This window comes from Hydra vulgaris, chromosome 03 (genome assembly GCF_038396675.1).
Source record: "Hydra vulgaris chromosome 03, alternate assembly HydraT2T_AEP".
In the NCBI taxonomy this organism is placed as follows: Eukaryota; Metazoa; Cnidaria; class Hydrozoa; order Anthoathecata; family Hydridae; genus Hydra; species Hydra vulgaris.
Genome location: NC_088922.1, coordinates 45491609 through 45508889, shown reverse-complemented (window position 1 = coordinate 45508889; position 17281 = coordinate 45491609). Strand labels below are relative to the sequence as shown.

At 29.9% G+C, this 17281-nt stretch overlaps 1 protein-coding gene across 6 annotated transcripts in view; it reads left to right on the top strand.

Annotated features, from left to right (window-relative positions):
* The window catches only part of LOC100197590 (adenylate kinase 9), a 91578-nt gene that overhangs the window by 61441 nt on the left and 12856 nt on the right, over nucleotides 1-17281 (top strand). For all 6 annotated transcript variants that reach the window (XM_065793393.1, XM_065793395.1, XM_065793396.1 and 3 more), the window contains 11 exons: nucleotides 2481-2635; nucleotides 3141-3335; nucleotides 3430-3737; nucleotides 4098-4290; nucleotides 4428-4572; nucleotides 4677-4896; nucleotides 9234-9302; nucleotides 11353-11574; nucleotides 11655-11873; nucleotides 12001-12214; nucleotides 12374-12575. In XM_065793393.1, coding sequence (XP_065649465.1) covers nucleotides 2481-2635; nucleotides 3141-3335; nucleotides 3430-3737; nucleotides 4098-4290; nucleotides 4428-4572; nucleotides 4677-4896; nucleotides 9234-9302; nucleotides 11353-11574; nucleotides 11655-11873; nucleotides 12001-12214; nucleotides 12374-12575 — 2142 coding nt within the window. The remainder of the gene's footprint in view (nucleotides 1-2480; nucleotides 2636-3140; nucleotides 3336-3429; nucleotides 3738-4097; nucleotides 4291-4427; nucleotides 4573-4676; nucleotides 4897-9233; nucleotides 9303-11352; nucleotides 11575-11654; nucleotides 11874-12000; nucleotides 12215-12373; nucleotides 12576-17281) is intronic.

Here is a 17281-nt window from a genome sequence, read left to right as displayed (position 1 = left end):
TGTTTATAAATTTAGTTAAGAATAGCAAAAAAATTATTTCATCAACTTGCTGCTCCCACGTTTGGAACAGGGGATAATATTTTAGGGCTTTTTTGTTCCCACCCTCTAATCATTGCAACTTTTTAAGAAGTATAATTATTTGACATAAGTGTAAACATACAAATGTTTGGATTTTGCTCTCAATCACTAAAAAATGCTGCATCCGTTACTGCCACAAATCTCTTGTTTCTGAAGCAAATTTGCCTCAGAATTCAGCGATTAAAGGCTGCAAATGTACAATAAATATTTATATGCACATTAATTTTCAGCTTAAGACAAATATCTCAAGAAAAAATGTAAAAAAAAAAATTTTTAATATACTTTTAAGGTTCAGAGTTTGCAGTTAGGCATCGGACCAAAATTCAAATTATTAGAACCATTCAATAACGAGAAAGCGAGAAAGCAGTTGCCATAGCTAGCTTCTTGAATCCACTCTTCTTCTTTTTTAATAATTCTTTACAAGAACTCTTTATTTGAAGTAGCTTATGAAGCTTCTCCGTGCTCATCACACGCTCTACATTATCTTGAAAAAATTTTACTGTAAGCACAGCAAAATGAATTTTTTAATACACAATATTTTTCTTAAAACAAGAAATACGTTTCTTGTTTTAAGAAATAAATATCTTACCCTGCAATTTATTTTTTTCTCAAAACAAGAAATATGTTTCTTATTTTGAGAAATAAGTTTCTTAAACTATGATTAATAGATTTACTATTTTGCTGTAAGTTCTGATGAGTTGTTAGCAGCTTTGAAAGATTTTAAAAATTTGGGAATTCATTGTATCCAAAAAGTCTCATTCGTAGGCATTTTTTCTAACTATGACCTAAAATATTAAAAATTAACCAGTAGTCTGGTGAAATATACACCTCAAGACCTAGTGGCTGGTCTTTATCAATTAATACTGTTTTCAGATGGATTTCAGTTTTGATTCTGTTTTACATCTTTTTGTTTCTCCTTTTATTTTTGAATACAGAACTTTTTACCATTTTTATATTGTGATCTGGGTCAATAGATGCTAACGCCAGCACCAAACACATCTATGGTTTTACCACTATTTGAATTTCACCTCTGCAGCAGGCTCATATATATTATACATCTGCCAATAGTCTTGTTGATCTTGAAGGTTTAGATTAAAAATAATGCAATGTAGATAAAGTAAGATTTAAAATGATGACACTGCTAAAAATATATTACATTTAATTTTGACAAGATAAAATCAAAGTGCTATTTCTATCAATTTCATTTTTACTATATTTCTACTGAGTTTAAGAAAAGTCTGTCATTGGAAAAAAAAATTGGTTTAGAGTTATTTTCTTTTAATTTTATATCTTACTTTAAACCATTTTGCAAGCCATTTTTTTTAAGCAATTTGTTACTTTTAAACATAAATTATTCTTAAAAAATAAAAATAAAATATCAAAACTTATGATATCAGAAAAGTCACAGGTCAATAACCACGATGCCCTGGAGAGAGAAATGTAGTCAACCATTTTATTGATCTCTTTGAGTATTTTATTACTCAGAATAAAAACCTGCCTGATTGAATTTCATGAAATTCAAGTTGTATTACTCTAAAATCAGGCAGATTTCAAATCAAATCAAGGCGTGTTAAACAGCTCTATATTTGTTAATTTTCATCTTATGGTCTGATTTTTCCCCACACTTGTATATACTTTTTACAAATATATACTAATGTAAATAATTATAAAATTAGAAATTTATACATTTTGTTTTTGCAAAAAGGTATTTTTAAAGTGAAGTAGTTTTATCTTTACCTTTCTATTTTTTAACCTTTTATGATTTTATGATATAAATAGTTAGTTCGTTGGCTTAACAGATTTATTTACGGCTACATGAAGCTCTCTGACATTATGGCAGGAGGTTATCAAGAATAATGGTTGGCCAGGAAACTTAGCTAATCTTGTACAAACCACTTTTAAATAGCCAGGGCTTGAAGTGAGTGAACTGTATGAGATCAAAAGCATCTAACAAATTTCTAATTGCTATGTATTGGGCCTCAATGCTATTGTTTTTAAAAACCACGTTTTTTAAATTTCACAACGAATTTGTGCATTTTTAAAATACCACCAAATTAATAGTAATAAAAATGTGCACAATTGGTATAGATAAAAAACCTTCCATTATTTTTAATTACATTATGATATAATTAATGATTTGAAAATTTCTACTTGTGCGGATTGTTTGAAAATGCCCTTCAAAACACAAAAAATGTAAAAATTTTAAACTTTAAACGTGTGGTGTGAGTATAAATAGTCATCCAAAATAAAAAATAAAAAAATTTCATTAAGAAAACAATACCTTGGAAATGTTTTATGACACTCCGCATATTAAAATTTGTTCATGAGGATTAAAATGGGATGGGCTAGGCTATAATCTGGTATAAACTTCCATCAGTTTTGAACTGTTTTTACTGTTTTAGACATTCAGGTTGGATATTGGATAACTATCCACAAAATAGAGATCAGTTTAATAATATGGTAGAAAGGGATATAGCTATTGATAATGTATTTGTTTTTAATGAAGAAAGCAATGCACCAGTTCTAGTTGAGCGATGGAATAATATTTACTGTAAAGGTAATAAAATAGTAAAACTAGTTTGCCTTTTACCCCAAGTTGCAAAATAAGTTTTCATCATTATCATCATCCACATCATCATCATCCACATCATCATTATCCACATCATTATCATCATCCACATCATCATCATCATCATAGTTATTATCATGCCAATATATTATTATCTCTACATATCAACACTAAAAAAAAGGGAGAAATTTCTACTTAAGGGTAAGATATGCAATATACCCTTTGTAAGGTATAATTTTTTACCTAATATGAAAATTATACCCCTAAGGTAAAAAATTGTATGATAAATCATTTATTTAAATATAAATTGCTACCTCAGTAGGTATAAAACTATATCTTACTAAGGGTATATCACTTATCCTACCCGAAGGTAGAAGTTTCTACTTTTTTTTCAGTGTCATATTTTTTTGTGTATTACTATTTTTTGTGTGTACTATTTTTTTAGTTTGTTTTTTGTGTTTTCTTAAATGTTGAAAAAGAATGAATATTTAAGGTAAAAACATAGCTACGCTAAGTGAGCAAGATGAAATCAATTTAAAGAAATATAAAGATTCTATAGCTGAGTTCACTCAAAGTTGGCAAAGTATTCAATCTGCTATTTCATCTCAGAATGTTGTTGAGGTAATGATCATCCCAACCAACATTACAGAGCAAGATGCATTTAAATTATCAATAAAAAACATAGAAGGTAAATAAAAATGTTGCTTAGTAGGGAGTTTAAATCAATCAATTTATAATTACTCATTCCATAAAAAGTAAGTAAATAGAAAAGTTTTTATTAGCTGCTTTTCAGTACCATCCTTGGAAGTATAATGAGTTTGATGAAGAAGAAGAAGAGGATGATTATGCTGCTATTAATGAAGAAGTTGAAGATGAAGATGAAAGTGATGATCGCAACAAAAAAAAGCCTCTAGGTGAAACACTACATTTCTGCCCAGTGAAGTTAAAAGAAAATGATGTTCTTTGGCCAGGATCTAATGATTTTGCAGTTAAATATAGAGAAAAAGTTTACTTTCTCTCAACTGCAGATGCTCAAGATCAATTTATGCAAAATCCAGAACTGTTTTTGCCGCAAACTGAAAAGTTCAAGGTATAAATATTAGTACTAATCTTTTCTTTTTTTATCTTGATAAGTCAAATACAACCATAAATTATAAGAATGTTTTTCTCTTTTTTTTTTCTTCAGTTTTTTTCATAAAACTTTATGTTTCATGGCCTTGTTCATCCAATTTTTTTTACTTAAAAATCAAATAACTCAAAGGGGTTTTAAAGAAAAAAAACTCTTTCATTATTGTGGGTGTAGTGGGTATGCTGATCGAATAGAAGTGACAAATTTGTATTTAAAAAGAAAGTATATTTGTAAAATGAAACAAAAAGATTAACAATATATTTATAATTTGTCTGCCTTCTTTTATGGAATTTTATAAAATTTATAATTTATATTTTGAAGACCCCAGCCATTCGCTTTATGTTGCTTGGCCCTAAAGGATCTGGTAAATCGCTTCAAGGAAGGTTGCTTGCTAGTAAGTATGGACTTCTGCATATTTCGTTTAAAGATCGCCTTCAAGAGCTAATTATTCATAAGACATTAAAAAAAGTGGGACCAGATTTTCAGTATTTATATGAAAATGAAGAAAATAAAGGTAATCTTTTTGTTAAATGTAACTCTTTTAAAGTTTCAAATATACATGACTGAGAACTAAAGTGATAAGTGTTATTGAAACAGCTTGTGTCAATTGTCTTCAGTCTCAGCTTTTGCATTTTTTTTTAAATAATTTAGTTGAAAGTGAGGAGAAAAGAGCTGAAGTTTTTGATTTAAACCCATTTGAAAAAAACATCTACAATAATATCATTGAAGGTGAACTACTCACAAAAGAAACATTGGATGCAATCTTAGTACCATGGTGGAAGGAAGAGCCATTTAAGTTTGTTTTATTTTTAAATTTTAAATTTCATTTATTTCATGTTACTGTCTTCCTGTTTTATAGACTTTTTTTGATCTAAAAAAAAATTTCTGCCTTTTTTTTAGATCAAAAGGATTCATTTTAGAAGGATTTCCAAGATCACCAGAAGAAGTTAATTACTTAACTGAATCAGGTTTATTTCCTGATGGTGCTTTGTTTCTCAATGTAAAGGATGAAGATATTTACAATAGACTTTCACCATCTATTATCAGTCGATGGAAGAAGCAGAACGATATAAAAATCAAAAAGAAACAGCAAAAAAAGGCGGAAATAGAAAAACTAAAAGTATTTTTTTTTTAACAAACTTCCATTTATTGTTTGACATATCTTTTTTGGTTAAATTCATTGTTTAATACATCCAAATTTATATAATGTTTAATATATTTTCTCCTTAATAATGTTTAATACACCCTCACATATATAATATTTAATATAACCTTGGATATAATATTTAATACACCCTTATATATATATATATATATATATATATATATATATATATATATATATATATATATATATATATATATATATATATATATATATATATATATATATATATACACAGGGTTAGTCAAAAGTTTTGTCTCCCCCACTGGTCTAACAATTTCAACTTTACATATTTATTAAACACAACAATACATAAACCAATAAAATAAAAATATAATTCATGCTTAGTATTTAGTATGTCCTCCATTTGCAGCTCGAACAGCCGCAACACGACTCGGCAGAGATTCCGCCAGAGCCTTCAGATAATCACCATCCATCGATTTCCAAGTTTTTTGAACACGGCGTACCAGTTCTTCCCTATTTTTTGGCAGTGGTTCAAGCAGCACACTGTCTTGAAGTTTTGCCCACAAGTGTTCGATACAGGTCATGTCAGGGCTGTTACCTGGCCACCGACCTTTTGGGATAAAGGCGGCAAAATTTTTATGACAAAATTCCTGGGTCTTCTTCGCAGAATGTGCTGGAGCACCATCTTGCTGAAATAACACATGTTGAGGGCTAAACACAAGTTGGCGACAGTCAGCATCATTACCGGCTTGTTTTCCTACACAAGCCTCTTTATAAACTGGAAGAATATTATTTATGTAATAATCAGCATTGATCGTAACTTTTTCTGGGACAATTATTAATTTTGTCAAACCATACCCTGACATTCCACCGGCAACCATAATTTTAAGTCCATTTTTTGGCTTCTGCGCCGGGATAATTTTAGTTTTGTCGTCAGTGCGAATGCGGGCATTTTGTCGGTTCGGAGTCGGGAAAAGTTCGATGGGCGACTCATCCGTCCAAAGAATGTGACTCCTCTTGATACGCCCCAAATGGTTATTGTCCAGAGACCCGTTTTCGTCTAACCACTGGCACAGCTTTAAGCGATCGTCTTTATTTTTTGCAGTTAGTAGGGGTTTTATTGGCTGTTTATAAGCAATTTTACCCCACAGTTGTTCGCGAACGAATCTTCGTACAGTTGACTTTGATACGATTTTATTTTTTTCCCGATATCGATGCGACATGTTCAGCTTTCTTGCACAAGCACCTGGAGATGAACCCCACTTATTTTTTATAGTTTCGGTGATGATTTTTTTTGACGCTGGTGACAAAGCCTTCGGACGACCAGAACGAAACTTGTCGTTAAACTTTGACGATGGTGATTTTGTCCAGTACCGCTGAACCATTCGTGGATGACACCCCAACACTTTGGCAATTTGTGTCTTCGTCATGCCGGCTATCTGCAGTTCCGCCATTCTTTTTCTTAAAGCAGGAGCTGTATTTGTGACACCAGCTATTTTTCCCATCTAAAATAATAATACATAACATAAGTTTTCCAGAATACTTCGCTTGTAATTGAAATTTAATTTTAGGGTGGGGGGAGACAAAACTTTTGATATGCATGATGAAAATTTCACCTTTAAAATTTTGAACACTAAACTCAACCCTAACAATCCGTGTTTTCATTTTATAATAATATAGACAAAATACTATCTATTAATCATGCTCATTATAAAATAACTACGTTTATTTAATAACAGCACCTTATTAAATATTCTTACCTTCCTGCTTTATAATAAAATCTTCGTATATTAAATTAAATAGTTTTTATGTCAAAAACATATTTTTAAAAATAACATCAGTAAACAACAGTATTAAGGTCAAGGTTAGATACTGAAAATAATTATCTATAAATTACAACGCTGACAAGAGATAAAATGTACTTCAAAAAAAGTGCCACTAAGGGGAGACAAAACTTTTGACTAACCCTGTATATATATATATATACACATATATATATATATATATACATATATATATATACATAAATATATATATATATATATATATATATATATATATATATATATATATATATATATATATATATATATATATATATATATATATATATATATATATATATATATGTGTATATATATATATATACACCTTCACATATATAACGTTTAATACACCCGTACATATATAAAAGTTTTTTGAAATAGTATTTTAATACATACACTCTGAATCCTTTGGCAGTTAATCATTTCACATTTAATAATCATTTTTTTATGGGAAAACATAACATACCATAGGGTTGATGGTGACACACCAGTTTGCTAGTGACACATTAGTTTGATGATGACACTAGTTAAACTATTTTTAATTAGTTTTAAAACTCTTTGACTTTATTTAAATTAGAAGTGTATTAGTAATTTTGTTTGTGAGAGGTCTATTACCTGTTTTAGAAGTACATGAACTTACATCGTTTCTATAATGTCATTATAAGTTTCTAAACATTTATAGATGTTCCAAGCAATAAATTTAATTTTGTTACAAAATTTCCTATTCTCAAAGGTATCACCGGGTATCACCGGGATTCTATTCTCACCGGGTATCACCGGGATTCTTATGCTAATGAGTTCTAATTTGATTCTTGAGAAATGAACTTTGTGGTTTAAAAAGTTTTTAGTAGAACTTGTGTGTGTAATCTTCAAAATTCTGATGGCACAGAAAATAAAATAAAACAATGAGTGCAATAAATGTTTGAATTTATTTGGGAATTTATTTATAATAAAATGTGACTGTGAAATAAATTACGCGGCAACCTAAGAAGAAAGGAGTTTGTTAAAGCTAGTAGTAGTATTTAAGAGATCTTTTAAAAAAACATTTATTATCACATCTTACTGAAAGATAGATACATCTTCATACAATGAGATTATATCTAGATGTTTTAAAATTTTATGGTCAAAAAGTTTAATTTAAAATATTTTACTTGTGCGAGCATTCTTTCTGAGAAAAAAAAATGATGGACAAAACAAATTGTGAAAAAAAGATGTGGTAAAGGCATACTATTAAACCAGTGAGTATATTGTAAAATTATTTTTTAGTTGCTATTAGGCAAAATATTAATAATATGAACGTCATGAAAAATTTTAAATAAGCAGTTTTACAACTGTGAAATGTTAAATGGGCAGTTTTACAACAGTTAAAAATATTAAATTGGCAGTTTTATAACTGTGAAACTTCTTTGAAGCATCTTGTCATTAGTTCTGACCAGGTATAATAAAAACCAAATTTGAGAGACTTAATAAATGCTTGTATGAATAAAATCAAAATGATAACAAGTCATTGAACAATATAATTTAGAAAGTTGCTGGAAAGCATTACAAAAAATATGAATAGCTATTAACAAATAGAAAATGTTAAAACATTACTTAAAAATATTAGTTCATAAAATAAGCTGTTCTTGCATGATAACATATTTAAACTGTCATTTTATGCAGAAAAGTGTTATTAGAAGACCAAGTCCAGATACGACAACAGAATTTTGTACAATGATTAAAATTTATTTGTAAAGGTAGAAATTCAAAAAGGCGGAAATTGATGAGCAATTTATGAAACTTGGCACATGAAAGGCAATAAAATTGACAGATAGTATTTTCGCAACGGGTTTGTTATCATGAGAAGTCAATAGTAAAAGATTATCCGAGAAGACATTGATATATGTGATTTAACCAACATGTTATCAGCCATTGAATTCAAACAATATAAACTTTAATGATATGAAAGACACATTGTTTTGTTTTAATTTTACCAACTATTATTAAAATTGTTTCAAGATTTTAAGATCCAAATAAACTATTTAGACCATGTTTTAATTGTGACACTTTCAAATATATAAAATAAAGGCATAGAGACACTGGATTTCTCACACCACGTAAAAATGATGTACAAAAGTAATTTTTAGTTAATCCTTGTGATATTTCATTTCATTATACTTCAGAAGTTTGCCACAAAAGTTTAAGAATCATGTTCTGGTGCATACTTAGTAGAATAAATTTGCTTTATTTTATATTAAGTGAAATATGAGTCGGGAATATTTACCAAAGATCATGTGAAGTCAAAATCTGAATTTAAAAGATATTTTAATGTCTAAGAAAGTTTAAAGTTATTAATGTGTAAAATTATTTCTTTGTCACAGCATGCTTAAGTAACACAAATGTTTGTATGTGTAATTGGTTTTATGTTAATAGAATGAAGTTTGCAGATAGATTTAAATGCTTTAAGTTTAAATTTTTTTAAATTAAAATTAAATTTTTATTTATTTTGCACTTACATTGCAGGAGGAAAAGAGGATTCTTCGTAGAAAGGAAATTTTAGCTGAGAGAGAAGATTTGCGATCACAAAAATTGGTTAGTCTTAAAAATTCTTCCATAGCTATTTTTAAAAAATAAAATAAAAGAAGTTACTTTATGAAATAATTTTACATTATACATACCAGATTACATTATAGATACCGATTTACATTATTCATACCAATTTGTGACTCATTTTCCTGACAACACTAATCATTTAGCTTCACTCCTTGATTTATGTCTGGTCTCTGATCCTAGCTTGTGTTCAGTTTCTCCTTTTTCTCCCTTAGGTGGTTCTGACCATGCAATGACCTCTTTAAATCTTTCATCTCGTACTTTATTTTCCTATCATCGCACTACTTACAACTACCCTAAAGCTGACTGGGACTCTTTTGAGATTTTCTTCATGATGATACTTGGGCTGATGCCTTTTCCCTCTCAGCTGAAAAATGCGCCTCCTACATAACCTCCTAGGTTCAGGCAGGAATGGATGCTTTTATTCCTTTTCATCGGTTCTAAGTCAACTAATTACTATTGCAACAAATCGATGTAAAAAGGTGCTGACAGATGCTAAGCTTCATTATTCTCAATTCACTAAATCTCATATCTTATCTCAGAAGTTAGGCTCTAGAGACTTTTGGAAAATCTTCAACAGCGTTGTTAACAAAGGAAGGTCTAACATTCCATCTCTTATTCATGGGACTGATCTTATTACCTCTCCCAAGGATAAGGCTGAACTATTTGCAAAGAACTTTTCTTCTAATTCGACTCTCGAATCTTTATTCTCTTTTTTCCGTTCCAATTAAATAGGTTAACCCATTGTAAGACATTCAAATCACTCCAGCTTCTGTTGTTAAGTCATATCTCGATTAAATTCTTCTATGGCTTGTGGTCTAGACAGCATTCTTGTCACAGTCTTACAAAATTGTTCTCCAGAACTCTCTTCAATTTTCTCTAAACTATTTAATAAGTGCTTGACTGAATCTTATTTTCCTGCCTACTGGAAAATGGCATCTGTTGTTTCAATTTTTGAAAACTCTAGTAAACATTCTGACCCCTCCAATTATTATCCAATAAGTCTTCTTTCTGTTATTAGCAAGGTCTTTGAGTCTTTGATAAACAAATTTCTCACATCCCGTCTTGAGTCAAATAACTTGCTGTCAGACAATCAATGCAGTTTTTGATCCTCTCGCTCTACGGCTGACTTGCTAACTGCTGTGACTGCAAGATTTTATTGTGCATTAGATAGAGGCAGAGAGGCTAGGGCTATTGCTTTAGACATATCTAAAGCTTTTGACAAAGTTTGGCATGTTGGTCTTCTGCATGAGCTTATTTCATATTTGGGAAAGTTTTTGAGATTATCAAATCATTTCTTTCTATCCGCTTTATTAAAGTCATCCTCAAAGGCCAACACTCTTCTTTATTTGAAGTAACTTCTAGAGTATCTCAAGGTTCTATCCTTGGTCCTATTTTGTTTCTTATCTACATTATTGATCTTCCCAACAATCTTACATCTAAAGCTCTTTTTGTAGCTGTATGTAGCTGATGACTCAACTTTATGCTACTGTCTTGACAAAAAGTCTTCTCTTTTTGATTGCTTAGAACAGGCAGCCAATCTTGAATCTGATCTCACTTCTATAACATATATAACTATATTGGGGCTCACAGTGGCTTATAAATTTAAACTCCAACAAAACTCAGTTATTTACTGCAAACAACTATCGCTGTACTGTAGACATTCCTATATTAATGAATGGCAACTGTCTTACTGAGTCCTCTTCACATCTTCTTGGATTATTATTTACTACTGACCTTGCATAGAAACCATATATACAATTGATTGCTAAATTAGCATCTGCTAAGGTTGCTACTGTTTATTACGCTTGCTATTTTCTTTTGTCAACGGTTTCACTGCTCTATAACTCTATTTTTTTTTTCTAGTAACTCCCAAATTAATAGTGGTTGCTTGCAGCCTTGTTGGGAATAAAAAATAAAATTTACATTATACATACTAATTTGCATCATACAAAATAAAAATTTACATTATACATACTAATTTAAATTATGCATACCAATATGTCTTTTGGTGTCATACTATAATTTTTAGAATACATCTCGCAATGACGAAGATGAAGAATCTGAAGTAGATGAAGGTGAAGATGAAAGTAACATTGACGACATTATAGAACTTGAATTAATAGAAGAATTTGGAGAAGATGATGAGGACGATGAAGAAGAAAATGAAACTGAAGAAGATGCTATTAATAAGATAAAATCTGAATTAGCAGATAAATATAATGATGAATCAAGTTTAATAAATGAGCTAAAGGTTTTGTTTAAAACTTGATAGTTTTTAGTTGTTTCTTTTTTGATAAGTCTTTATTATACTTGTTTAAATTACTTTTTTAGGAAGCCTTTGATGAAGAATTGATTTATACTTTTGATGTAGATTCATCACGCAAACCTCAAATTGTTCAATATTGTCTCACAAAGTTGCTTAAAAAACACCTTTTGTGTCGAAATTGTTTTTTTGATAAATGCCAAATTTTAAAGCCAACTGTTGCTAAAAACCTGTTAAAACAAGGATATAAAAAACTTAGCAGATTTGGAAAGTGGTGTCCTGTTAAGGTTATTTGTTTTATTTCTTTAGTTTTTGTTGTTTTTGCTAATTTAATTGTAACACAATAATAATCTTAATAAAAAATAATTTAATTTTTTTAATTTTTATAAGTTTTAAAAGTTAATAACTCTTTAGTTGTATGATAATGAGACATTAATGCCTGTTAATAAAAGTGAACGAGAAAAATTTCCTGTTGCTTATCGTCATTTTATATACTTTTTATCATCGAAAGAAGCATCTGAACGTTTTATTGAAAACCCAAAACAGTTTCTCACTGCGAAATCTCCGAAACATTTTGTACCTGTAAAAATTGCTGTATTGGGACCTCCAAAATCAGGAAAAACTACTCGTAAATTTTGGTTATTTTATTATACTTTTTTAATTTAACTAATTTTTAATTTGATTAAAAAACATTAGGAAAGAAAATTAAATTTAAAAAATTATTAAAAATAAGTTATGTTAAAAACAATGCAAAAAATGATTATTTTAGCTATATTATAATTTGTAGTTGCTAATCGCTTTGTTAAAGAACTTGGTCTGGTGCGATTATCTATAGGAGAGGCTATGCGTCACATTTTAGTCAGTCACTCAAAAACTGAACTTGTTCATAAAATGCAAAATTGTTTATTAAAAGGTTATGTAATCCCTGATGAGTTAGCAATTGAAGCCCTTGAACTTTGTTTACTTGATATTCAATGTTCTATGAATGGGTTAGCATTTTTTAAGTTATTTTTTATTGTTATTGTTATCAATATTAAGTTTAAAAGTTGAGTACTATTATATTTTATAATAGTATATTGTACCTTGTAACATATATTGTACATTGTAATAGTATACTATACCTTATAATAGTATATTGTTTCTTATATTAGTATATTGTACCTTATAATAGTAAATTGTACTTTAAAATAGTAAATTGTACCTTATAATACCATATTGCACCTTATAACACTATGTGCATGTATAATACATGTTTATATGAGGATTGTTACATCTTTTTGTAGTATACATATTTATTGCTTATTTTGACCTTTGTAAATATTTTTCGGGATAATTTTTAGAACAGGTGTTAAAATGTGTTGTAAATGTTTTATTCAAAATCTTTTGCAAGGTCTTCTTAAATGTTATTCAAGGGTCTTAGGGGACCCCTAAAATAGGGGACACATTTAGGTAGCATATATAGACACTTTATAAAAGTTAAGTTATTTAAGACACCCTATCAGACATAGTATTTTAACCTGAACATTGTAGTTTAAAAACCATTTTTTTAATGCAAAAATCAAAACTTCTGCTTTTTTTTATGTTTTTTTTTTTAAACAGGGTACAAACATTTTCTTATTTTTTCATCTGTTATGATTTTTTACATCTTAGATATACTTAAATAATATTTGTTGGTATCACTATAACAAGTAAAACCAGTTATTAAAAACATTAAATACGTTACTTGGTTAATTAGCTAGCAAGTTATTAAAAACATCAGTGAAAACATTACTCAGATAAAAAGCAAACAAGTTATTACAAACATCATTAAATACGTTCCTTGGATAATAAGTAAACAATTTATTACAAACATTGTTAAATACATTACTCAGATAAGGTCTTATATCACTAAACACATCACTAAGATTAGTTTATTATTATAAGCTAAAAACATTTTTAAAATAAGCTAAAAACATTTTTGTTTTGTTTTAATTTATTTATGTTACAATATTTAACTGTAAGTTCTTCTTTATTCTTGTCTTTTATACATGCTATGTCAAAAATTTGGGATAACAATTTAAACAGTTATGATGCAGTTGTTAGAATTTTGTCTCTACAACTGGAGGTCCAAAGTTCAATATGAACTTTTTGATTAAATGTCCTTTTGCGGTGTTCTTTGATAAGATTGTTATGTCTTGAAGAGCACCTTGAAAAAAAAGCTAATAATTTTTTGTTAGCTTTTTTTATTAAGTCTCAAAAGTTATCTCTGACAAAACAAACTTTTTTCAGAGATAACTCTAAATGACAAAAAGGAAATGTTCTTTATTTTACACAGCAAAATCCACGATTCTTGTTTTAAGCAAAAAAAGTCTTAAAACAAGAAAAAAAGACTTATCCGCCACATAAGAATATTTTTTCTTGTTTCAAGAGTATTTTTGCTCTAATTTAGATTTTTTTTAATTCTTGTTTTAAGATTTTTTTTAATAAGAATTTCATATTTCAAAGATATTTTTGCTTAAAATAAGATTCTATTTTCTTGTTTCAATAATATTTTCTCTGAACTATAAAACAATATTACAAGAGTATTTTTTCTATGGAAAAAATGGAACATTATTTTAAAATTAGGATGATATAAAATAAGAATATTCAAAAAGCATTTATACATTTAAACAACAACTCTCATTGTTGAAATAACACTTGTTGTTCTTTGGAATGTCCAGTTATTGGTCGTGCTTGTAGCGGAAATACTCCTCCCATAGGCTACTCATCTGATTCAAGCAAGTTTCTGTTGAGTTTTTATCTTTAAATAAAATATAATGTAAGTGTAAAATATAATGTAAATTGTATATACCGTCATGACATGGACATCATATTCCATGTCAATGACATAATGTATTCCAATAAGTCCAATCATGGCGTCAGAAAATGAAAAGCTTTGCTTGCTTTCTGTTTATAGGCTTTTTTTTTGAGGTCAATTTTATGTGCCCCAGCGTAAAAATGGCTTTTTGAAAAACAAGTTTGTTCTTTTTAATTCTTAAAATATAAAAACAGCTTTACATAGCTTATATTTATGTAAGCTCTCTCTCTATCTCTCTCTTTCTCTCTTTCTCTCTCTCTCTCTCTCTCTCTCTCTCTCTCTCTCTCTCTCTCTCTCTCTCTATATATATATATATATATATATATATATATATATATATATATATATATATATATATATATATATATATACTAGGGCTGTCCAGAAATTATTACACAACCCAGAACATAGCCTAGTGAAGTTTTTCCCATTATACTATCAATGCTTTATTGAAAAACATTTTTTACAGATTTATTTAAAGTCTTCTTGGGGTTGCTCAAAGCTCTTGAACATTTTAAGAATTTTAAAATTTTAACAGAAAATGTATAAAAACGCTATGTTATTTTTAGTATAACTGTCGAAAAATGTTGAAATTGATCAATTTAAGTTATTGATTAAGTTATGGATGCCAATTGATAAGTTGATGATTATTTAAGTTATTGTGAGTATTTTTTTTTAAATTTTACACAATTTTGACCCAATTTTGACCCAAAATTTGACCCAAATCAAACAAATTATATGTCATTTTCTAAAACACATAGGAAATAATGTTTTTGTTATAATAGTTATTTATTTTACCTGCATGCTATGATTGGGTACATACAATTTTGCATTTTTGTTTAGAAAAAATAGAAAATGTTGACTAGGAGTGGAAAAGAATTAAAAGTGACAAACCCAATTATACCATCTGCGCCATTACCTTCGAGTGTTCCCGCAACTCCGTCATCTTCAAAACCTACCACTAGAACTAGTACAAATTTTTGGTTGATTGGTCAGCCATGTTCATCAATTACAGGAGCAAAGTTACCTACACGCAGACAGGTGATGAAGTATGTTTTATATCTGAGACATGATCCTGATAGCGTTGGTAACAGTGTTAAGAATGAAGAAATTTCTTACATCGTTGCAGACTGTTGCAGATTTTTGGCACATGGCTCGCATCAAAACCAAAGTAAGACAAAACTGTATGTTTGATATTCTTGGATTATGGAATGAATGGACCAGTTTAAAAAAAAATAGAAGTCGTGCCACCGACCCTGGTAACAAACGAGAAAACTTCATCTCAGAGCTTGATATGCTTTTCGACATTGGTGCTCCAAATGCAATTGATGACATAAGAAAATCTAGACTTCTATCTCAGAAACACAAAGATGATGACATTGCGTTTTATCTTGATCAGAAACATGAAAGAAAGTCTAGTATGAATGGCCAGGATAAAATTTTTGAAGCAAAGGCTTTACAGTTTCTGACCAGAATTGAACAGCAGCAACAACGACAAGAAAAAGAAACAGAAAGACTAGAGAAAAGAGCAGCTGCAGAGCTAGAAGGAAATGAATTTTTTGAAGAGTCCGAGGATGATGCACAAGTTGGTTGTACGGAAATTGATCCGGATTTTGAGCCAGATCACATTATTGAAAAAATAGAGCTTCAAGAATTTGTTACACTTCAAGTTCCCAGAAAAATTATGGAATGTGATGAGTTAACGACAGCAGCCGATCGGTTAAAGTTGTCCGACAATCAAACTACAATGATAGTTTCAGCTATAATAAAAGCAGCGGGTGGCAATCTAGACGACTTCGATGTATCCCGTTCAACTACGCGTCGAAAGCGAATGTCAAACAGACAGCACATTGCAGAAAACATAATGAAGAAAATAAAGGAAAAACCACCTCAATTTGGTGCCATGCACTGGGATGGAAAGTTACTGCAGGACTCTCTTGTCGATAAGTTTGAACGTCTAGCAATTCTTCTGTCAGGTTCACCAGAATTTTCATCGGGAAAATTGCTGGGTGTGCTACAACTAGGAGATTCTAAAGGACAAACTCAAGCTGATGCCTCATATGATCTCTTAGAAGCATGGGGATTAAAAGAATCAGTTGTCGCTTTGGTATTTGATACTACAGCAAGCAACAGTGGGGTCCATAAGGGTGCAGCTAAACTTATCGAAGAACTTGTTGATAAAAAGCTATTTTATCTTGCTTGTCGTCACCATATCCTTGAACTTGTAGCTAGCGCTGTTTGGAAATCACTGTTTGGTGAAATCAGAGGACCAGAAAACAAAATGTTTGCTACCTTCAAAGAGGCATGGTCAGGTCTCGATAAGCAATCACCTATCCAGTTGCTGAAAATTGAAAATCCATGGTTGTTGGAAGTTAAAGAACGAGTCATTGAAAATTTAAAAATGCTGCTCAATAGCAAGGAATCATCTGTGTTTCCTCGGGATGACTACCAAGAGTGCGCAGAAAATAATCTTATTGTTCTGGGTGAAACACCACCTCGTGGTACCCATTTCCTCAAACCTGGAGCCATACATCAGGCTCGTTGGATGGCTTGCAACATATATGCTGGGAAGATGTTCATGTTTTCAAAAGCAATGAAATACGACAAGGAAACTGTGATTAAACTGGAACGTATAAAGAGATTCTTGGCTCTTTTTTACACCTCAGCATGGATGCAAGCCAGTATTGGAGCCGATGCTCCCGTAAACGATCTAGAACTCATTCATGACATGATGGATTTCCGCAATGTAGACAGAGAAATTGCAGATGTTGTGGTAGCCAAACTAAACAACCATTGATGGTACCTCACTGAAGAAGTTGTTCCTTTCACTTTATTTAGTCATCATCCTAAAATGAGTGA